The 22803-nt window shown below is 40.4% G+C and overlaps 2 protein-coding genes across 4 annotated transcripts; one reads left to right on the top strand and one right to left on the bottom strand.

Moving 5' to 3' along the window:
* Positions 1 to 159: 159 nt before the first annotated feature.
* On the bottom strand, positions 160 to 4453 carry commd5 (COMM domain containing 5). Its single transcript, XM_083786528.1, has 7 exons — positions 4227 to 4453; positions 3450 to 3610; positions 2931 to 2959; positions 2781 to 2831; positions 2569 to 2664; positions 2068 to 2143; positions 160 to 1371 (listed from the first exon to the last, which is right to left on the bottom strand). The coding sequence occupies exons 1-7, from the start codon at positions 4345 to 4347 to the stop codon at positions 1270 to 1272; spliced, it is 636 nt and encodes a 211-aa protein (XP_083642654.1). The 5' UTR covers positions 4348 to 4453; the 3' UTR covers positions 160 to 1269.
* A 522-nt stretch (positions 4454 to 4975) lies between these two features.
* Positions 4976 to 22407, top strand: fam199x (family with sequence similarity 199, X-linked). Of its 3 annotated transcripts, none has more exons than XM_083785102.1 (8): positions 4976 to 5039; positions 10249 to 10424; positions 12070 to 12289; positions 12580 to 12738; positions 13325 to 13486; positions 13754 to 13937; positions 14920 to 15023; positions 17729 to 22407. In XM_083785102.1, the coding sequence occupies exons 2-8, from the start codon at positions 10258 to 10260 to the stop codon at positions 17900 to 17902; spliced, it is 1170 nt and encodes a 389-aa protein (XP_083641228.1). In that variant the 5' UTR covers positions 4976 to 5039; positions 10249 to 10257; the 3' UTR covers positions 17903 to 22407. The 3 variants fall into 3 exon arrangements, with proteins under 3 accessions (XP_083641228.1, XP_083641227.1, XP_083641229.1); XM_083785101.1 differs by having other exon boundaries at positions 4988 to 5039; positions 10246 to 10424; XM_083785103.1 differs by having other exon boundaries at positions 5018 to 5043.
* The last annotated feature ends 396 nt before the right edge of the window (positions 22408 to 22803 follow it).

Genomic DNA, 22803 nt, shown 5'->3' with positions numbered 1-22803 from the left:
CCTTTTAGTCTAAATGTCTAACTGTTGTGTTTACATCTCTGGCTAATAAAGTATATTCAATCAATTTGTGTGCAAATAGTGATTCATCAAAACATTCATACACAGTTGCACCCCATTCACTCGTTTAAGGACTTAACACAACTTGTTTAAAATTATGACTCATGTGAACAGATCATTTTAATTACGTGACTGTAAGCTAAATCTTTAAAATAATAAACTGGTTGCATTACAGTGGAAAACTTTATTTAATATCAAAAGGAAAGAGTTGTTTGTGTGGATCTGCAAAATTAGTCTCATTCTTTGTCTACAGACGAGCAACTGAGCATTCAGTTGTGTATCTTGATGATCACATATTTATCAGACCAGTAGTCCTATGGGTTCTTGACTTCTTAAGTTCTTACTTCACGTTTCATAAAAAAAACATGTAATTGTGAAGTCCAATGTGTTATAAAAAATACCATATCGCCAGGCACAGAAATGCATTATTTCTCCTTCCATATCACTGCAGTGCAGTGACATTAGCAAAATCCAGTTTCTTTTTTAAAGAAAGAAAAAAAAAAGTTGCTCCTTGAAGCACAGGTCAGGTCCACCAGGCCAGGTATATTATTGTGGGCCAGCAATGTTTGGATTCCAGTCATAAGATTTTGATAGTATGAGCTACAATTCAGTCTCTCGAGACAGACTATCGACTAAAGGAAAAGAGGTCGCTGTTTTTCCTTTGTTTTGCATGGGTACCCAGATTGCAATTCAATATAATAAAACAATGTTACTGTATAATATATTTCCATGATGGCTAATTTGAAAAAAGTATTGTGGCATTTCTTTGTCAAGCTATTAGGCTACATTAGGAGTGTATGTGCTAACTTTCACAGCAGGTTCAAGAATTGTCCTGCTATAGCACCACCATTTGAACGATGTAGGGCAATTTTGTGGGAATGTTTCACGCCAATCAAATGCTGCGTTCATGATTTAAGGCATTTTGTTCAAAACGAGCCCCTTCTGCTCAGGATGGAATATGTAAAATCTGACAGATCCATCTTGATCACATGACTAGTATATAGAATAGAGAATGTGTACCAATTTGCATGATGTTTGGACAAAAGTTGGGAAACTGCTTCTGCTCTGGCCTCCAAGGAGTGTGTGTGTTTCACACCGATTGGTCCAACAGTGCTTGAGATTACACTCAACACAAAAAAAGTTAAAACTGTGTTGTTTTTGTTGAGCGACCAACACCGTCCTGTGGCCAAGTATAAGTTGGCTCTGTTTTTGTCAGTCCTGGATCTTGAGTATGCTCCTCTTCTCCAAGTCATTCATTTCTTTGAGGATCAGTGCCACATTGTAGCGGAGTTCCTGGAACTTGGATACAGACACCTATGGTAGACAGACAACAGCAATGAACATACAGTACATTTTAGATTTTCAATGCACAATCCATATTGTTTCTATTACAGTTTATAGATGGAACCTTCCTACAATCATCTTTTTATTCAGCAATGACTAGAAATTAATCATTAGGTTATGTCTCTAGTCTACTCTAGAGTAGACAATGTGTCTAGACTGTCTAGACTCTAGAGCCATAACAAGGAATGTAGTGGATCCGGGGCACTGTGAACTGGCACTCCACTCACACACGTGCAGCACACGTATGTGTACTTTTTCAACTTATTTAGAACCTTAGCACCTCCCTAATGCGCCCACAACTGCAGACTGTGTGCTCACAATGCCATCCCGATTCCCTAACCTTGCGTCACGATCAAAAACAACCATACCATCTGCTAAAAGCTGCCGAGTGGCAACAGTGATATAAGTAGAGACCTTTGTCTTTGTTTTGGGATGTTTGGTGTTTGCATAGACATGGAGCGAAATGTTCTGTGGGTCTTCAAAGATTAGTAAAAATCACTGTGCGGTGTGGTCAGACCGTAACCTGACGCTGCCAGATGAGGGCGGTATTGGGTAACCATAAACAAATTTGTGTAGCAAGCTTTTTGGATCTGGCAGCGTCAGGTTAGTCAGACTGTTCAATCTAGAGAACTGGCAGTTAATGAGATAAGAATTAATTTAGAGTACCTCAAAGCGCTGAGAGGTGTCATCAGATAGTTTCATCTGCATCAGAATAGATGGTTGCAGGGCCCTGGCTAAGGAGCTTGAGAGAAGAGACAGCAAAACAATTGTTCATTAGGCAGGATGAGATAAAATGTACACTGTACTAAAACAGTTACACAACCCATGATTTAATGTAATAGGAAAGGGCTACACTCCGCGCTGCAGCAGATGCAATTCATGTCTGTAATCGGACAATATTTTAAGGCAACATACAAAACATGTAACAAAACCCTAATGTAATAAGCCCAAAAAAGTTATGTAATGACTTTGTTGAGATAGCAAAGTGCCACTTGACGTACATTATAATCTTTCGTTCTATGACAAATAAGTTCACTTAGGATCAATAAAGGAGCCACCAAAATATTATATTATCTCTCCAGTCGGGCCCCCCAGGATGAATTCAGTGAATTCAGAATGTCATTTCAGTCATTCGACATGACACCTCTCTCTCCCTGAGTATGTTACCTGGTAGAAATGGTAACATCCACCCTCCATCGAAAGTCTTCCATAGAGGGTAAATGAGGGTCTCGCTTGGAGGCTACTGCCTCTAGTGCAGTACGACTGGATATGGAAAGAGAAATTAAGCACAAATGATAATTAATGAAATACAATAGAATAGTTAATGGTCAACGATTAAATAAATACATTCACAGTCAAAAAGATACAAGACAACCTACCGATTTCCAAATACTGCGCTGGCAAAATCTGTGATGAAATCTTCAGGTATCCTAACAAGACATCAACAACAACAATGTCAATATACTGATTGTGTATGAGTGATCATAATGTAAAACAACGAAGCTGTTTGTTCATCACTTGAAGTTTACCTCAGTTCCCTGAGATCGTCTTTGAAAGCCTAAGCAGAAAAAATAAGCAAGATGTTAACTTCCCATGTGTAAAGTGTTTCCCTTTTAACCCATTTAGACCGGATGCATGTTGTGCATGTTGTCCATGTTTAAACACATAGCAATGCCCGAAAAATATACTGTGCAGTCAAAAATCTACATTACAATAATTATTTGTTTTGCCATCATTGATGCAGGTCTTCCTCAGAATCAGAATCCAGATGAGGTCCTCTTGTACTGGTATCATCCACCAGAATGACAACTACACACCTTCCCCTCCTCAATCTTTCACACCATTGCCCCTGACCTACTCCCTTACATTACCAATTACCATCATCAACACATGTTCGCTGCTTTCAAGGCAGCCAGAATTATTACCTATTATTACCTATTACCTATATATCAAGGAACTGACTCTGGCACTACATGCTCAGTCCGGTCAGTCCTACATGCTTTCACAACCTGTACTTGCGTTCTTTCTCTTTTAAACAATAAGCTTACCTCCTGTTTGAGGGAAGACACAGGGATGATGATGGCCTCGGTCAGCAATCTGTACATACCAGCCACGATGTGACTGAGTCTCTCCTCAGTGACAGTACTGGTCTCTGCTATTGACTTCATCACGTCTCTGCAATCTTTACCTTCTAGGGCACTCACGACCGCTGGGGAAGGAGTCATGGCATGTACTACAGTAAAATGTCTAAACAGGCAGACGTGTAATGTAACTAAGTAAGTATATGTTCTCAAGTACAGTTAAACATTTTGAGGTATTTGTTTTACTTTCTTCAGTATACTTTTACTTCTAAATATAGTAGTAGTCCTTGGTCCAATAATGTGGGGGAGAAAGTCACAGTTTCAAGGCTGGTGAATAAAAACAAACCCACTTTTGTTCCATACTGTACGTTTTTCATTTTTACTTCCTTAACTGTATATGTGATGATTTCCTTTTTTCATAGAAGTGTATTTGTATGTCTTTAAATGTTCTGATGATTTGAAAATGGAGGGTCCTGATGTAAACAAGTCTACTTTTTCTGGTTTTATCCTCGATCGTAGCATATTTTGTATAGCCCTATAGAATGTACAGAGACATTCTATGGCTACTATCGTTTGAACTGCACCAATTATACAAACTGTTTCATCAATCAATCAATCACTCACTAAAGACTTACAGAATGGTGTTTAATTAAGCTACGTACAAACACTCTCACCTAGCAGCATTTATGTTACCTTTGAGTAATGTTTTTGTAACAGAAAGCAATTAAAGCACTGTACCGTTACCTTTAAGTATTTTTCTGAACGTATCTTGGCCCACATCTTTGAGGTTTTTCGACATAGTTTCGATTTCTTGCGGTATCCTGCCTCCAAGAAAAGTGGAGTCTTTTGCGTGGCTTACAGACATGGTAAAACATGCAAAGCTACACAATTTTATGGAATAATAATTGTTGCAAAGGCTGTTGTTTTGGTTTTGATTACCCGTTTCTTTGACAGCTTCCGCCTTAAGTCACATGTTTATTTTCACCCTAGCTTTCTGCTTTAGCCTGGCTGTGTCAATTAGTTAAAAATAACTCGATTTCCCCGGAAGTGGATTGATTTTGCTTTCAAGATAAATCCTAGATTTATTTTAAGAGACGTCTCATAAACCAACTAGCGTCTTACTTTGAGTTTGAAGTACTGTTATCGGAAGTCTAATTGGTACTTACGCTGACTTGACGCCGCTTGTGGTCTCCAGCAGTGTTGCCATGTCTGCTTATGCTAAACGACTTCGGGCTTCTTTAACTATAACGTTTTTGTGTCACTGTCACATAATTGTGGTATTTTATCATGGACATTAGTGAGGACTAACTAGTTACTAGTATATGAAGATACGTTCAAACGTGGAGAAGTGGTCCTTTAACGTGCTCATGTCGCTGGTTTTGGGCTTGTTTTCATAGACCTGGCTGCTGATTTCTCTCACACAATCTGGCAACAGTGGTCCCCAGTCTCGCGGTGTCTCGAGGTGACGTCACGTGAGTTTACAATCGGCATCCGTTGAAAAGAAAGGATTTGCTAATGGAGGTGATAGAAAAGGTTGTTCTCTGAACGACAAAAAAGGTTGGTAATCCTTTAGTTTGAGTTCAAAATGCTGCATTGAACGTTTTGATATTAGACGTTGAGATACTTCGTTTCATCGTTCGAGATAGTTGTGTGTGTGTGAGTGTCTGTGTCTCGTTTGGTAACGTAACGCTAGTGGGTTAGTATCACAGTCTAGGGTTAGTATTTATGGCTGGTTTACGGTTTGTTGTACACCGTGTCGCGCACCGAAAATACGCGATTTACAAGCTCGTCACGCGTTGCGCTGCGGCCAGGCTACAAGACGGTGAGAGCTTGTAGATCGGTGTTTTTGGTGCGCGACACCGGCCTACAACTAATTATAAATCTCCTTAAATGTCTTCTTTCCCACTAGCTTACTTCTTTAACGTTGCGTGTGTTTGACTAAGACTTTGACCACAGCCTTCTGCCTGCTGCACTTGTTTTACGGTTTTAAATGTCACAATGTGCTGCCATGAATGACCGCGTGTTGATCAGCACGGATGACATGTTTGTTTTGTAGCAAAATATTAGCATCCTAGCTAGCTTTCGCTAACAAACGTCAGCGATAATGACGCGGTCAACAACATACCTTAGCGCAGCGTTGAAGCAATATTTACTGTTCTATTTGCAATGCATGCATTCACGTTTTGAGCTGTGAAGGTATTTTATTCACGTTGAAACACGCGTGTGTACAGTCAGTCAATCATGCACCAACACACATAACTTTACATTTCTTGCTTACTTAAAAATGGTTTAGCATATTAGCCAAACGTAGCTCTGATCCATAGCCCTGAAGTCATTAGTGCTATGGACCAGAGCTAAGCCAAACTTAATGAGTCCTTGTGTCTGACTGTCTGTCTCGTTATATAACGAGCCTTTGAGCCTGCTTGGATAAGAATCAGGAGGTTTAAATATTTAGATGAATTGTGATTTGTTAATTCCTGCAATCTATAATCAATTAGAAACATTTAGGATTGGGCAAAAGCAAAGTTACCATGTTTACCCAGGGTAACTGGACTAAGCTCAAGAACTTGTTTACAGCCAGGCCCTGCTCATAGAACATTTCATGGTAGGGGTTCAAGTTCAATGCCTTGCTCAAGGGCACTTCAACGGTGGAAATTAACGTGCCGGTCCGGGGATACGAACTAGCGACCTTCCGGTATCAAGACCGCTCCGCAAACCGTTCGGTCACCGCTGCCCCATATCTCCATATCCAATATAGATCATTCATTACATATCCATCCGATTGTTTGTGGAATCTCATTATCTCACTTGTATGAAAGAGTGACTGACAAGTTGACAACATGCACTTATAAAACAGTGAGACACAGTTAGAATGATGAAAATAAATAAAATCAGTGTGTGGGATTTGAACCGTCTTCGTAACGAACAAAAAAAACACGTGTGGAGTGAGCGGTGCTACCGTGTGGGGGGGTCCCCGCAACATCCAGACCCCCAGGAACGTGCCCAGGGGGGCGTTCTGGTTCCGGCGAGCCGCCCCACTTCCGAAACGGTCGAAGTGACAGAGTTAAGGCTCATACATAGTCTGGATTTTCGGTGGTAAGGTGACCACCGAACTACAACATGACGTCACGAGCCGTGGTGAAGAGCAAACCACCGCCGCTCAACGTTATTTCAGCTCCGGTGGTCAGCTCACCGGTGGTGCACACAAGTAGGCCATAAATTATAACCCGACGCTGCCAGATCCAAGAAGCTTGCTACACAAATTTGTTTCACAGCTTATTGGGATCTGGGATCGCGGAAGCAAATTCGATGACGGGGCTGTTCCTTTTTTTCAAGATACTTGGTAGATGATTGGATGGGACCGTCTGTCTATCACCGTGTGGGCGTGCAAACACAACCAATCATATTGATGTGTCTATATAGCTTCACATCCGGTTTCGCACATATCCCGCCCTTAGCTCACGCTGATTGGTTCGGTACGGAACGGATTGGTGTCAGTTCAACTCCCTGAGAGATCCCAGATGAAGGCTGTGTTGGGGAACATGGTTACCCAATACCGCCCCCATCTGGCAGCGTCAGGTTACATAAATTAGCCCTGCGAGTCAGAACCCAACGGTACGTAAAGTTTCTGACATTTTTAAGACTTTACCCATAGGGTCCTGTCCCATCGGACACCTGCTACATGGTACACAGACATAAATAACTTCGGAAACGTCTGTGCTGCCATGCTGCGGTTTCCTCATGGGGGTCAGATGGTCCAAAAGAAGCATATAGGAGCTATAGGAGACAACGGAAAGGGCTAAGAATTTTCCTTTTGGCGCAGAAGCCATTAAGTATTTTTAATCTGTGTTTGACAGTTTTGGCAGCTCTGAAATTCTCTCTTCCTTCCTTCCTTGACTTCCTTATTGACATCCCATTGTACCGCCTAGCTGGCTAGCTAGTGGCTAGCTGCCGTCCCTACGTTCTGCCTCTGATCTGCTCTGTCGTGGCTAGCCACTGTCTGTGCTGGAGGCGGTACAATGGGATGTCAATAAGGAAGAGAGAATTTCAGATCTGCCAAAACGTTTAAACACAGATAAAAAATACTTAACAGCTTCAGCGCCAAAGGAAAATTCTCAGCCGTTTCCTTTGTCTCCTATACCTCCGCTTCTTTTGGACCATCTGACCCCCATGAGGAAACCGCAGCACAGACGTTTCCGAAGTTATTTATGTCTGTGTACCATGTAGCAGGTGTCCGATGGGACAGGACCCTATGGGTAAAGTCTTAAAAATGTCAGAAACTTTACGTACCGTTGGGTTCTGACTCGCGGGGCTAGCCATAAATGGCCTACTAGTGCGCAAGTACTGTCGACCGCTACAAACTGTCAAATCTCAGCTTCTCTGTGAAAGAAGAACATTTGAAATGCTTAAATAGAATTACCTTCATGTTCTTCAACAGAAGAACATGAAGGTAATTCTATTTAAGCATTTCAAATTCATTCTTTTGTTAGGTAATTAACAATCAATTACGTAATGTTGTAATTAATACGGATGAGTGCCGGCTTTCGATGGTGACGTATATGTCGATCAGTGTCTGGTGGATTAAAGGAAATGCCTCTATGTATATGTAATTTGTAGGTTGATTAGCGGTATACTGTGGTTACATTTTCGATGACGTCTCACCGGAAAATAACATGAGTGTTGCGCAACAGATGCTCCCAGCCTATGGAGCGATGCGATCGGTTTTGATATCAATCTCCGTCTTTTTGATCAATCTCCGTCTTGAGCACTGGGCGTTACTAATTGAAAGGGCGGAGAACTCCGTCCTGTGTGATCAGTGTGTTAACTTGTGACCCATGATTTTCTAACAAATATAAGCGCTATGTTGAACTGATCAATGAATAACTGTAGAACATCAATGATGTTGTTATAGTCACACCATGAAACACAAACTCTTCTGTGAACTCTGACAAATACAGAATTAATCTTTTCATTACAAATATCAAGCAAAGTGGACATGTATCCTTTTTTCGTTTTGTGGCTTTAGCCTTAATTTTTTTTATGGAGGGCCAGACAGTAGGCTGACAGGAAATGGGGGGGAGGGGGGGTGATATGCAGTAAAGGCTGTCGGGATCGGGCGGCACACTGCCAGACTGGATTACCAGCCAAGGTGCCTGGACCGCTGAGCCACGGCCCAGGCCTTGTACATATCTCTTTGCAGAGCATAAAACAGCACCACCTGCTGTTGTCTAGCAGGCAGTGTCCTACTGTAGGTGCCTACCTAGCAGGCAGTGTCATGTCAGGTTGTGACTGTGATCCGTTGTTTTCAAACAAATAATATAAGCGTTCAACTGATCACTTAATGACTGTACAAGTCATGTACAAGATGTTGGTGTAGTCGCACCATATGAAACACAAAGCCAGTTCAGTTGTGGAACTTGTGGTACAAAAGCTCAATTGATGTCCAGCACAGCTGAAACTCTGATCAGTATGTGGTAGAGTGTCTCGAAGTGTGCACATCTGTGGGTGTGTGTGTGTGTAGTATACATTGCCAGATTTACATGGAATATTATTAGAAGTCTGTTTCCCCGCAACCTACGGTTGCTTCTTGCCCTTACGGCGTCTTACACATTATGATGGCTATGCTGTTCCCAACATTCACACCTGGACAGACACAGGAGATCAAATGCACCATTTCCTACAGCAGTCGTCAGTGCATCATAGTGTGACCGGTAGAGCACAGCTCTTTAGGTTTTCTTAGGTAGACGTTTTGAATCCCAAACACTGATATTTCCATTTATTTATTTTCATCATTCTAACTGTTTCATAAGTGCATGTTGTCACTGTTTCATACAAGTGAGATTCCACAAACAATCGGATGGATACAATCTTTATCGAAAGAATAACATGAATTGGAGAAGATAGCGTTGCCCCCTTCCTGAAACATCATCTGCTGACAGACGGCTTCGTGAACGTGCAGACACCAAATGACATGCGTAACCACTAGATATGGAACACTGGACTCTGTACCTTTTCTTATCTATTTAATTTAGTTTTTCTGGAGACAAACATTAAAGATTTATTTTTTAACAAACATGCATGTTTGTGTTAAGTGTTGGTCTCCTACCTGAAACAATCATGTCATGCATTCCCCCCTATATCTCGAGTAAAGCTAAAGTTGATATTCTGTACACCCAAACCACCACTTACAGTAGACTTGTCTTTTAGCAATATATAGTTCAGTTTTTTTTTATAGGACCTATAACATAAAATTCAACTTTTTTAATTTATTTAGTGTTTTCAATCCCCACAAATAACACATTTTTAACAATCAGGCTTTCATATCATATGGGTGTTTTAATGGAAATTGCTCTAAGGAACAGCTCAACTGATTTTGTCCTCATCGTGATGTCATCAATGTCACCCTACTTTGTATAATGCTTCCTCTTCTTCAGTCTTCAGTTCCAAATTTGCATTTCCACTTTGTTTACAATGTCCACCATTGTTGATTTTCCAAGCCTGCATGGAATGGAAACAAGCCTGTTTTCATCTAGCATCAGTATTTATATAATGACTGAAATATTAAATAATCTGCATATCATCTGACATTGTGGTACTGCAGCTAAAACTTCTTTCAAAGTCTAGAAATAAATGACAGAGTGATGATTGAGGCTCAAACCATTAGAAATAACTTTGAGGGACATGGACAATATGATATTAAAAGCAGTTTTAAAAGCATTTGTATTATATATATATTTATATATTGCTCCTCCATCTGTTTCAGCAGCAGGCAGCCATGTCTGATGCTTTGTATGAGAAGTTTTTGGCCCCTGAGGAGCCCTTCCCTCTGCTCTCCCAGAGAGCCACCCTGAGTGATGTGGGAACACTGGATGTTAGTGACTTTGGTTGTCAGCTGTCATCCTGTCACAGGACAGACCCTCTGCGCCGCTTCCACACTAATAGGTAAGCTCTAATATTGTGTGTGTGTGTATGTTTCAAAATATGTTTCAAAATTCTCTTTCATTACATTGAATAACTTTGCACTGCTGTGGAAGTAAACTGGATTTAATGTCCCCCCCTTTGAGTTAGCAGTGATTTAACTTGTATTATTTGCTGCTCCTGTAAAGCACTTTGTAACTGTTTGGAAAAGTGCTACAGTATATAAATAAAATTATCATTAAATAAATTATCATTAGAGTCTAATTCAAATCCCTTTATTTCTATGAAAAATAAGGGACGCTCATAAATAATATAGTAGAAGTTTATTGGCCTGGGCCGAGCGGTCCAGCACCAAGGCCGGTAATCCAGCTGGACAGTGTGTCGCAGGCTCGAGTCCCGAGTCCGACGACCTTTGCTGTGCGTCTTCACTCCCCCTTTCCTGTCAAGCTACTGTAACCTGTCAATAAAGGCAAAAAACACCTGTAAACCGGTGATGTGATTCTAAGTCCTGCATATACCTACTCCCTTTCGGAACCCTCGGTTAGCTTTTCTGAATTTTGGACGTCGCTACCCTAGGGTCCATCGTAGCTTATTCCACCCTCTACTATAGGATGCAGATTTACATACTATGTTCACGGAGACCTGGTCGGTCGCTTGAGTGTTGGTGAGATGTTTCAAAGATGCATACAACAGCTTTAGGAGACTGCCGCAACGTGTGCGGAGCGGCCTTAAACGCCGTTGCGGTTAAGTATTTTTAATCTTTTTTTGAAGTTTAGCTTCACTGAAATTCTCTCTCTTCCTTGACTTCCTTGTTGACTTCCCATTCAGTATTTTAGCTGTGACGTGAGCGCCCCCTCCTGAGATTCTTCCGGGTCCTACTTTTGTGTCGCTTTTGTGTCCCCATGGAGTTATACTGTGGCGCTCCGTCGGACTAAATCTGAGACGAAAACAACCACAAAAGTCTCATTTTACCGCTTTCCTCACAACAACAAAGCTGTGCTGCTCTCCAAAATCTGGCTGTGACAGGCCGTCTGCCCCACATGGAATACTATCGCCATTTTATTTTATTGTGTCAACTAAATCCTCATAAAAGCAAATTAGATTCAACATACTCAAGCCTGCACACATTCTAAATATCCCCCGAAATATTTTACCGAGCATATGGACTGTTGCCACCTTCAATAATAATGATAATAATAGTCTTTATTGTCTCCACATCATATATTTTTGTTGTCATGGACACTTGTACAAAACATTAATAATTCTACTCGAGTTGGAAGCAGTAAGACCCATTTTAACCCTCTATGGCTTCCTTTCTGAAAAGTAACGTCAATTTAAAAAGATTCACGCGTTTAGATATTCTATTTACAATGGGATGCGGACGGGAGCTGGTGCCACTTGGACCCGGATGTAACGTAGCACTACAAAATGACGTCGGACTTAAATACTGAATTATACTGACTGGCTAGCTGCACGTCCTAGTTACTGCCTCTGATTGGCCGACCGCGTACATGCAGGATGTTTATAATGCTGTTGTGTCGTGGGAGGTGGGACATGGGAAGTGAGAAGGAATACCTGACAATTTTGAAGTAAAATATTCACATCTAAATCGATTTGGGATAATAAGCGTGTCTCAAACTTTTGTCCCCTTTGACATTTTACCCTGAAGGTGGAACCTTACTTCATGTGGAACCAGTGTTGCCAGCTCAGAGTGCAGTGAGGAACTTTTCTCCTCTGTCTCAGTGGGGGACCAGGATGACTGTTACTCCCTTCTGGATGACCAAGAGCTAACATCCCTGGACCTGTTTCCAGAGGGAAGTGTTTGTAGTGATGTATCCTCATCTATCAGCACCTACTGGGATTGGTCAGACAGTGAGTTTGAGTGGCAGGTAGGTTGGTAGCTTGACCTAACACAACTCTTGGACTAATTTATTATTATGCAAATGTGGTAATTTACCAATATGCTGATGAGCATATTCAACAATCTTTAGTGAACCGCTAACCGTTGACACCCCTAATTTAAACTGACATGCTAGACCTGCATCCTAAGTGCATGAATAATAATTGTGGTTGCTGGTAATGGTCTTGATCTAGAAATCAAAGATTTTGTGTTTCCACTTTTACATTTCAAGCATTTTCTTGATTCTCACAATTTGTCGGCTTCATGTTATCCTCCCAGTTGCCAGGAAGTGACATCGCCAGTGGCAGTGATGTGCTTTCTGATATCATCCCAAGTGTGCCCAGTTCACCCTGTCTGTTTTCCAAGAGGAAGGCCAAGCCCCACCCTCACCGCAATCTAGATGAGCTGCCATGGAGCGCCATGACAAATGATGAACAGGTACCAAACACCACCCTGTAATCACTGTACTGTCGAAGCACGTGATGCTAAAGGAGTCCAGGAAATGGATTGAACATGTAGTTGATCCAGTGTGATAGTTTACTTTGTGATATTTTCCTCCTTGCAAGCCGATGGCTTCAGTGATGTCACACAGAATGGTATTCTTCCACAGGACCAAACAAGGCAACGCAGAGTTTTTTACATTACACAAGTGTGTATCAAATTGCAACCTTATCTAGATTCCAGATATTTCCAATCCTTAGGATCTGTCAGCAAGGCTGTATTTTGAAATAATAAAAATATTTGAAGGTTGTGGGCTTGTGGCACAATTGACTTTGCTGAAGTCTTTGTGTCGTGGGAAAAACTATTTATAACCATACTATTCAGATTATTTTAAGATTCTTGCCCTTTAGTTCTCCCAGGACCATAAGTCAATATTGAGTTCCAATTGTTTGTGTTGGAAATAATGTACATATGTTTGTATCTCTGCATCTACTGAGTATCCGAGTCTTAAAGACCATGACAGAGATGCTTAAACTGCTCAAAGAGGGTTCATGTGTATATCTTTGTGTGCTTTCACCTCAAGGTTGAATACATAGAATACCTGAGTCGCAAGGTGAGCACAGAGATGGGGCTGAGAGAGCAGCTGGATATCATTAAGATCATCGACCCCTGTGCCCAGATCTCTCCCACTGACAGCGAATTCATCATCGAGCTCAACTGCCTCACTGATGAGAAACTAAAACAGGTGCGGGCCAACGGATACCATCACAGTATTAGATTTATTATTGTCATTATCATGGTCACAATTATTTTTTAAGGTTTGCAAATGTGTATTCATGTATGTAAAAATATTCACAGTACGTGTCTAAAAAGTATTAATATTCCATTTCAACAAAGAAACTGTCTACTAAAGACAACAAAGCCTATATACGAGTACGACGTCTATACAGTGTTCTGAGATTTTAGCTTCCAGTTGGCTCAGCCTTGATATTTGAAGTGCTGTGGTTTTTAGGTACGTAGCTATATCAGGGAGCACAGCCCCAGACAACGAGCCAGCACCACCAGGGAGAGCTGGAAAAGGAGTGGCCACAGCAGTGCCAGTACCAGCGGGATCAGTGGAGCTAGCAGCAGCAATGCTAGCATGGTCAGCTCTGCTAGTTCGTCTACTGGTTCTACGGCATCTAACTCAATAGCAGGTGAGGTTGTTGTTCTCAAGGTCATCGGCTCATAGTAGCAGTGCTGAAAACATCATCACTGGTAGTAGTGCTAGCAAAGTCTAATAATGCAGCATCTCCTTTAATCCAGGCCCCTTCATTATTTCCAGGTAGCAGATTGTGGAAAATCATTACCAAGTAGAGGTATCGATGGCTACTTTGTAAACTCATTTGCCTATTTGCGGTTTAAACTGCATTTGACGTGGGTCCGAAAAACAAAAACAACACAAAAGCAAAGAACAGCTTAGATTCATGAAACCAGAAATTTGAGAGCAGATATAAACCCCTTTCTCCTTCAGGCCCTTCCTACACAGTAATGACATCCAGCCGTTTACAATGCTGACAATGGGGAGCCATCGCAATATCCAACAAGTGTATTGCACTGCACATTTTCTCAATATTGTCCAGTCCTAACATACACAAGCACTGACTTGTATCATTCTCTCCAGCATTTCTTTCTGTCTCTTGTGCGTTATAGTATATACTATGACTGCCAGACTTTCCTGGAGGTCACTGATTGTCTAGGGAGTTCAGTTTGTAAATACATCAAAGATGCGATTATAATCCATCCAGAGAACAATATAGTATCAAGTTATCAACTAAAAGGGAAGTTTATGAGGGGAAAGGGAGTAGGAGTGTTGTGTGCTGCGCTGAACCAACGTGCTCTGTCACTGTCTCAGCATGACCAGACACACATAGGCGAGGCATGTGGCCGAGAACTCGCAACACAGACTCATTGCTTGCCAGTATGGAGTGTGCATGCACTCAAAACGTTATTGTTCATCATGCGTGATGTGATAAAAGCATTTGTTTTCAGTAGGTCAGAAAGTGACTCATTGAGTTTGTTACACAGTAATATTTATAGTAGTATGTATTAAAAGTAGCAGGTGGGAGGAATTCATTGGCATAACAGAAAAAGGGGTAATTTAGTAAAGTAAAGTAATTGTTCATGTTAATGTTTCAGGTGGTCCAGCATCAGCCTGTAGTGGAGGCAGTGTAGCAAACATCAGCAGAGCTCACAGTGATGGCAACCTGTCCAGTGCTGCAGAACGCATTAGAGATTCTAAGGTAAGTTGTGTGCAATTGTTGGCATTCTTAAGTAAGCAAACCCTATGATATAGTGCAGGAGCCTAGCTCCTGTTTCTGTAGCGTGAGGCAGCTTGATGTACAAGTACACCCCCTGGACATGACACTAGTATGTCGCAGGCAATCTAGCCCATTTTAGACCAAAAAATCAGACTAATTAAAATAGATTTTTTTTCAACAGATGTCATTTCTATGAGGTGTCTAGAATAACATACTAAAAGTCCTAAGAAATCCTAGATGCGGAAATATGTTTAATTCTCATCAATTCAAGATGTGTGCTATAGAGCTGCCAACGAATATTCGTTTTCCGAATCCATTTCCGAATCCAAAAAATAAATGAATAACCGAATATATCAAATTAAGGTCAGAATTAAAAATAATAATAAAAAATATATTTTATTTATTATTATTATTATTAGTTTTCGCGAGACGGTGCCATGGGTAAGCGACGCGTTGTGACTTGTGAGCTTGTAGATTAGTTATATTTGCCACGCGACACGCCGACACCGGCATACATTAAAGAATAAATCATCTCTGCCTCGTACTCTTCCTAGCAGCGCAGCCTGCGTAGTGAGCACAGGGCGGGCGGGGCCGCGGGAGCCTTTTACGTTCTTTGGGCAGTGAGTGTAGGCTGCACAGAATGGTGAAATCTTTCGTCAACAGCGTATCTAGTGATCAGAATCTGGGTCGGTGTTGTTTCGGACAGACGGGAGAATCATGAAGCGACTTTATCCTTCAGGAAATTCAGAAAGAAGATAAATAAAATGCGTAAGGATGAAATGTGGTGCCGGGTCCGGCAGCAGCAATGCAGTGTTCTGTTCTGTGAATTCAATTAATACTGCCTCCGTGCCTCGTTTTGATAAGGCTGTGTGGTAGGATTGCTCATTTAAGAAAAAAACCAATGCGCGGAGAGAGAGTTGCGCCAGCAATGGGATCTTAAATGTTATGTCTCAGGTTGTATTGGTGTAAATATAATTATTAATAAATCCGAATGGCTCGAATTGAAATCCGAAATCCGAATGGGTCGAATTGGTGCAAACCACTTCTACATCCAGCTTACAATGCCCTGTACGTGTTTGTGTGTGTGTGTCTGTGTGAGCATGGAACGAGAGAAATATGTGACATGGCTGCCACCTGCTGGACGCACGGGAGTTGCACCACCTGGTTCACACTGGTGTGATTTTTAAAACGAATATCCGAATCCAATTTTTGGACAATTACGGCAGCACTAGTGTGCTAATACCTTGAGAAAACTAAACACCCTAATGGGCTTCTTTTTTTTTTTGTCCTATCACAATGAAACTTTCCAGAATGAATATTAACATGAAAACTAAACTTTTTTGTATTACAAGTTTCTCTGAAACTTAATTTGAATATGCTAATTAGCTTAATATATATTGAATATGCCCACATTTGCATATCACGAAAATTACTTTTCCCCAAAATGTATAATATTTACATTGTTGTTTGTTAATGATATCAAACACACTGATCAGACTTTCATGAACCATTTCATCGAAATATTGTGACTTAATAGAATAACATCAAAAACACCATTCATATGTATGACAAATACATAAATCCGTCAAATCTTCCTCCAACCATCCTACTGGCCTCTAACCTGAAACCTGCCGGGCTTGGTTGTACCTACTGGGGGCATAACCCCCACCGGTATAGTCCTCAGGGTCACAGAGGCACACAAGCCTCCCCACCACGACAAGGTAGCAACAACAGGGGAGGTTCTTTTTGTGTTTTTTTTGTGTGTTTTTTGTGTGTTTTTTTTTTTTTTTTTTTTAAATTTCTTTTGTTTATTTTATTGTTCAAACGTGATCCTCAACTCTTTTTGTATGATTCTAGTCATCAGAAAAATCAGGCAACTGGGAATTTGTACAGCTAGTACCACGACACAACCCAAAAAAACACAAAAAGAACCTCCCCTGTTGTTGCTACCTTGTCGTGGTGGGGAGGCTTGTGTGCCTCTGTGACCCTGAGGACTGTACCGGTGGGGGTTATGCCCCCGGTAGGTACAACCAAGCCTGGCAGGTTTCAGGTTAGAGGCCAGTCCAAAAGCAGCATTGCCGTCAACCATTAGCAGTAGGATGGTTGGAGGAAGATTTGACGGATTTATGCATTTGTCATACATATGAATGGTGTTTTTGATGTTATTCTATGAAGTCACAATATTTCGATGAAATGGTTCATGAAAGACTGATCAGTGTGTTTGATATCATTAACAAACAACAATGTAAATATTATACATTTTGGGGGAAAGTAATTTTCGTGATATGCAAATGTGGGCATATTCAATATATATTAAGCTAATGCATATTCAAATTAAGTTTCAGAGAAACTTGTAATACAAAAAAGTTTAGTTTTCATGTTAAGATTCATTGTGGAAAGTTTCATTGTGATAGGACAAAAGAAGAAAAAATGCCCATTAGGGTGTTTAGTTTTCTCGAGGTATTAGCACACATCTTGAATTGATGAGAATTAAACATATTTCCGCATCTAGGATTTCTTAGGACTTTTAGTATGTTGTTCTAGACACCTCATAGAGATGATCTATGGTGAAGAAAATTCTATTTTAATTAGTCTGTCTGGAAATGCTACTTTGCCTGGACTATTACCCCAGTCAAACTCTTGATCCAATAGCATAACAGTAGATATGCATGTGTGTCCCTCTGTAGAAGCGTTCTAAGCAGAGAAAGCTCCAGCAGAAAGCCCTGAGGAAGCGTCAGCTCAAGGAGCAGCGACAGGCAAGGAAGGAGCGTCTAAGTGGCCTCTTCCTCAACGAGGAGGTTCTGTCTCTCCGCGTCAACGAGGAGGACGACCGCGGGGATGACCTTGACGTGCTCATGTGACACCAGTGAACCAATCAGTGCTCCCTCTACGTCTCACCACATGACCGCTGCCGCATAGCTCGCTTCATAGGTGACGCTAACACATAGCCTAAGACGGATGCATCAGGCACGCAGTGGAGTCACTGCACTTAACTTATGAAGCGGGGTCCTACCTTTCTAGAGGAGTGTATATACCGCCAGCACAAAGAAAAAGCCTTATCAGATGATTGTTAAAATTTCAAATCCCTTAAATTAACTAATACTTGTTTGTTACAACGTAAGCGGAAACGCTGAGCTGATACATAATGTGTGATTATGACATTATGTGATAAAAAAAATAAACACCATTTCGGATTATCCATAATGGCTAGTAGTGTTTACTTAAATGTACTTCATCTTACCGGTACCTCTCTTTCAATTACTTTACATACGTGAATGAAAGGAGCTTTAACCACATGAACCCTAGCATCCCTATTTTGGGGCGAACATTTGGCACAAATGTCTCATCTGCAACCTTGTGAGGTTGTGAGGATGTGTTATCTTTGGCAAAGATTTGGTGTAGAGCCCTGGGGGACTCCAGTCAACTATAGGGTTTAAGTGGTTAACAGCTGCTGCTTGCAGGAGGAGTCTTGGCAGCAGCCAGTGATGGCATGTCTTCTGCATTTGACCAGCAGCTAATAGTTGTTGATGGAGACAGTCTCCTTTGTGTCTCCATAGGGAACCACTGCTGGTCCTCAAATTATTGGTTTAGGAATGCAACAAAAACAAAAATATCCATGAATCCAATTCTCCATGGGGTGAGTAATTGATAGATTTGTTTTGGTTTTGTTTGAACTATCCCGTTTAAGAACTTGAATGGCATTCAGGAGCCCTAGTTTGAATAGCCATGGCTTTCAAATGAGATTTCCTGGTTATTGTTATTTTGACTGAATTGGGAAGGGCTGTCTTGTACCCTTTTTGTTTTCACTTTGTAAAAATGATTAAGAATATCTATTTTTGAGGTGTAGAACTGTAATCAGATAATGATGTGTATATCAATAATCCTTTTTTTTTTTTTTAAACCCCACTATTGCTTTGATTTGACTTGTTGATGTTGTCAAAAACAAGTACCGGTAGTTTCCTAAAAAGGGTTTCAAATTCGTCCGATAAGGCTGTTTTTTTTGTTTGTTTTTCCCTGGTGGCACTTACGTCCCTCCAAAAAGTTGGTGGTTGGACCACCATAGTACCCCACTTGACAAGTACAGTGGGGTCAGAATACTCATGATACAAAATGACTTCTGTACTGCCTGCTTACAAATAGTAATTTCCATACACATTATGTATAGACAATGCTGACGTTATCTATTGTCCATGGCATAGCTTGCTGCTAATGCTTCTACTAGCATGTTATTGCTAGTAATGAGAGAGCCTTTGGATATTATAATGCTTGAATAGATATTAGCCATCATATACTGTAGCCTTGCTAGCCTGCTTAACAGTTATCATGTCATTGGCGTGGATCTACGGCAATTAATAAATGCTACACTCCACGCCATTGCCTTTGATTTATGGCAATTGGTGTTTTATAGTGCTTTTGATTGATCAAGTCATAATGCTACTCATGTTGGCACCTGGTTGCTAGCTGTTGTTGTCAATAACACCGCATCACGCCATCTTGATCGTCGTACCCATAATCATCCACTCTTGTTTCTTTCAATCGCCTGTATCTCCTATTCCTTATCCCAAATCGCATTGTTGGTCAAAACAAGGTTTTTCCACGGCCCAGAGCAGACTCTGTGAGGCCTTCCATTAGACCCTGTTGGCTCCGTTTGTTAAACTGGACGTGACCACACATCGGCCAACTTCCTAACATAAGATCAAGACCGGAAGTCTGGAAATGTGGCTTTTCAAAATAAGAGCTGAACAGGGTAAAATGCTGGCTTTAATTCTATCACAGTTATAAATACATGCTGGCGTAGTTTGGGTTAAGGTCTGGTAGACATTTTTGGTGACAGAATGACAAACTGTACATATACACAGTCACATTGCAAGTATCTTTTGCATTGCGGCTCAACTAATTCAATGAGCAACGGAACACTAAGCTTAAAAGCACTATGTGCTGGAAGTGTCATTCTCCTGTTGTATGGAGAAAATGTAGATGTTTGGTGGGGGCAGCGCCCTGGATTTTCTGCATGCATGTGCTGTCCAACGTTCAAACTTTTGTCGTACTTGGCTTAAAAGTATCTTCAACGGAATAGGAAATACTCAAACTGGGTACAGCACAAATGGGTAAAATTGGGTTGCCTTTGTTAAAAGACTAAGCACATTTTAACACTTGCAACTAAGTGATCACATTTGAGAAGAGGGATTGTTCACAGCTCTTAAATGAATAAAAAAACCTCTGGATTAGTTAAGTAATTACCTGATCTGACACAGAAAAGCACTTTTCCAGTTGTAGTCGGATGGGTGAATTTGGAATTAAGGTGAGCAGAAGTCGGGACAAGAAATGTGAACTACTTAAACTCACAATTACAAATCTACATAATGTGGAAATTTAAGGATTTCTGAAACCTGTAAATACATGGGCAAATGTCTCTAAATCATCCAGCTTGCTGAGGGATGTGGTTCCCTTTCATCTATAAGGCTTAGAGGGAGTACTGAAACATTGCATGCTTAAAACATCACCACAAAATTGCACGAATACTGGTGAACTAACAACTAGCATTATTTGCAAAAAAAGTTTAAAAAAATATTTAAAAAATGGCTTTGTTCTTGTAAATAAATGTTGGATAACAGTACATTTCCTTTAAAATGTCATAACTCTAGAAGTTTGAGAATCTGAACTTTACCTTTGATCTGTACATAACGCTCATAACAAGGTAGTGAACTACATGCACTACTTTTGAATGGTGCAAGAGTAGTAAATTGCTGTCAACTTCACATTATTTTTGATATTGCATATTAATTTGATGCATTGTTTTTTTTTTCTTTTTCATCTCATACATACACATACATCAGGGGTCTTTCCCTCAACTCAGGCCTAATTTGTTATGGTGTGGGTTGGCATAATGTTTGAGTGTCGATCCCCAAACCCCCAAATTATTTGACCACCATAAGAATTTCAAATTTGCTTTATGCCAGTTGTTTGTTCCAGAATACCCATTACTTTTTAGTTCTATTTTCTTTGTATCCTTGAGTTGTTTGAGTATAAAGGAGAGCGATGAGCTTAAGATTTTCATTGTTATAGTACTTTTTTGTTTTGCTCTCGTCTCTAAATGGTAGCAAGCAACTTTGGCTGTTATCAGTGTTCGATCTGTGTGACTGTTAAGTTGAACTGGTTTCTACTTGAGCATTTGCATATATTGATTTACATTGGTATAATGTAACATTAAACAACACTATTGATAAAGCACCTGGTGTAAAAGGAGTTTCAGGTTAAATGTCAGACGATTTCTTGAGGGTAATGTTTTCTCAATAGTTTGCTCTTTAGTTATTGTAGTACTTCTCCTTTATAACACTGTCCCACAACAAATCTGCTTTGCTTTCTAATGTTTTCTGTATAGTGGGCCTTTGCTTTATTTAATTTCTCATTTATGTTATTGCTTGAAGCAATTACAGAGAAAAGATTCTTGTGCATTCAGTAGTGATGAATTAGAATTCTATTTTGACTAGTGAAATGAAAATAAATTTGAGATGGATAAAGGTGATTAGGTATCTGCTGTGTGATGCAACAGAGCCAGTTGTCTACTCTATGTATACATGGTGCCAGTTAATTCCTATCTCTCGCCTAATGTTTCTCCATTTATGGGACAACTAAACGTGGGTTCACAGATGTTTCTATATACACAGAAAATGTGTCTTGGTTGAAATATTGAGCAAATCCACTAATGATGTTGGAGAGCAACACAACCTCACCCATCCTCAAACACTGGCCTGTTTTTCTATTTCTCATTCCTCCAGCCTACCTATGATATCTAGAGCCCATGGATGGTTTTCAACTGGTCCTGGGGACCAATGCTGCTATGAGTTTTATAATGTCAGTAGTTAATCACAGTCACTTGATATTTCAAGTCGTCCCTGACCAGACAGCTAGAATGAAAACCCAACAGGAACTGATTTAAGTCCAGAGCCACTGTTATGACCTGGCCAGGTCTCTGGGGGAATTTTTTTTAACGAGGACCCATGTATCCACTTTAACATAATGAAAATTAAGCATTCTTCCCTATTATGAAGTTTAAATTGTACATGCGCTCCTATTTTCTGTTGGTATAGCATGGGTTTAAGTTAGAATACAAAAATGGTGGTGCCACCCACTGCCAATCAAATTGTCAATTTGGTTCCACCTGTTGCAGATATTGTCTATCAGAATTTCTGTTCTGTTCTGTTACTATATCTGTCATTATGGAAAGGTAGTTATTCAATGTTCACCCGCTGACTGGATATAATGTACCCGGAGAAGCATCAATGGTGAGACTGCAGTTCTGACTGTGGTCCACTGTACTATGATGTGTTGTTAACTTAATAAAATGAGGTTGTGGCACCCTATTGGTCTTTGTATTCAAAAAATGTTTTGTGTGTGTGTGTGTTATAGTGTTAATTTTGATAAATGTATATTAGTAATCATTGAGTGTTTACTCAGTAGTACTAGACTACTAGTAACGGGGGTCTCTGTCTCTCCAGCTCTTAAAGTATTTTAAAGCGCAAATAACATGCATTTTAAAACTGAGCTTTTAATATTTAATAATCATATTGTCTATGTCCCTCAAAGTTATTTCTAATGGTTTGAGCCTCAATCACTACTCTGATATAACCAGTCCTTGTCAATTCTTTCTGGACTTTGAAAGCAGTTTTAGATGCAGTACCACAATGTCCTGAGGTTGCGGGGATGCTGATATGCAGATTATTTAATATTTGAGTCATTATAATACTGATGCTAGATAAAA

This window comes from Protomyctophum parallelum (assembly GCF_964188405.1).
Source record: "Protomyctophum parallelum genome assembly, chromosome: 16".
Lineage (NCBI taxonomy): Eukaryota > Metazoa > Chordata > Actinopteri > Myctophiformes > Myctophidae > Protomyctophum > Protomyctophum parallelum.
Note: the sequence above shows the minus strand (reverse complement) of the source record. Positions and strands in the feature narration are given on the sequence as shown.

Bases quoted from the DNA above. Each gene is read 5' to 3' on its own strand.
- commd5 (XM_083786528.1), bottom strand. From the start codon at position 4,347: ATGTCTGTAAGCCACGCAAAAGACTCCACTTTTCTTGGAGGCAGGATA. The intron at 2,960-3,449 runs GTAAGCTTATTG...TTTTCTGCTTAG, and splicing joins TGTCTTCCCTCAAACAGGAG to GCTTTCAAAGACGATCTCAG. The intron at 2,665-2,780 runs GTAGGTTGTCTT...TTCCATATCCAG, and splicing joins AGCGCAGTATTTGGAAATCG to TCGTACTGCACTAGAGGCAG.
- fam199x (XM_083785102.1), top strand. From the start codon at position 10,258: ATGTCTGATGCTTTGTATGAGAAGTTTTTGGCCCCTGAGGAGCCCTTC. The intron at 10,425-12,069 runs GTAAGCTCTAAT...TTTACCCTGAAG, and splicing joins CGCCGCTTCCACACTAATAG to GTGGAACCTTACTTCATGTG. The intron at 13,938-14,919 runs GTGAGGTTGTTG...TTAATGTTTCAG, and splicing joins GGCATCTAACTCAATAGCAG to GTGGTCCAGCATCAGCCTGT.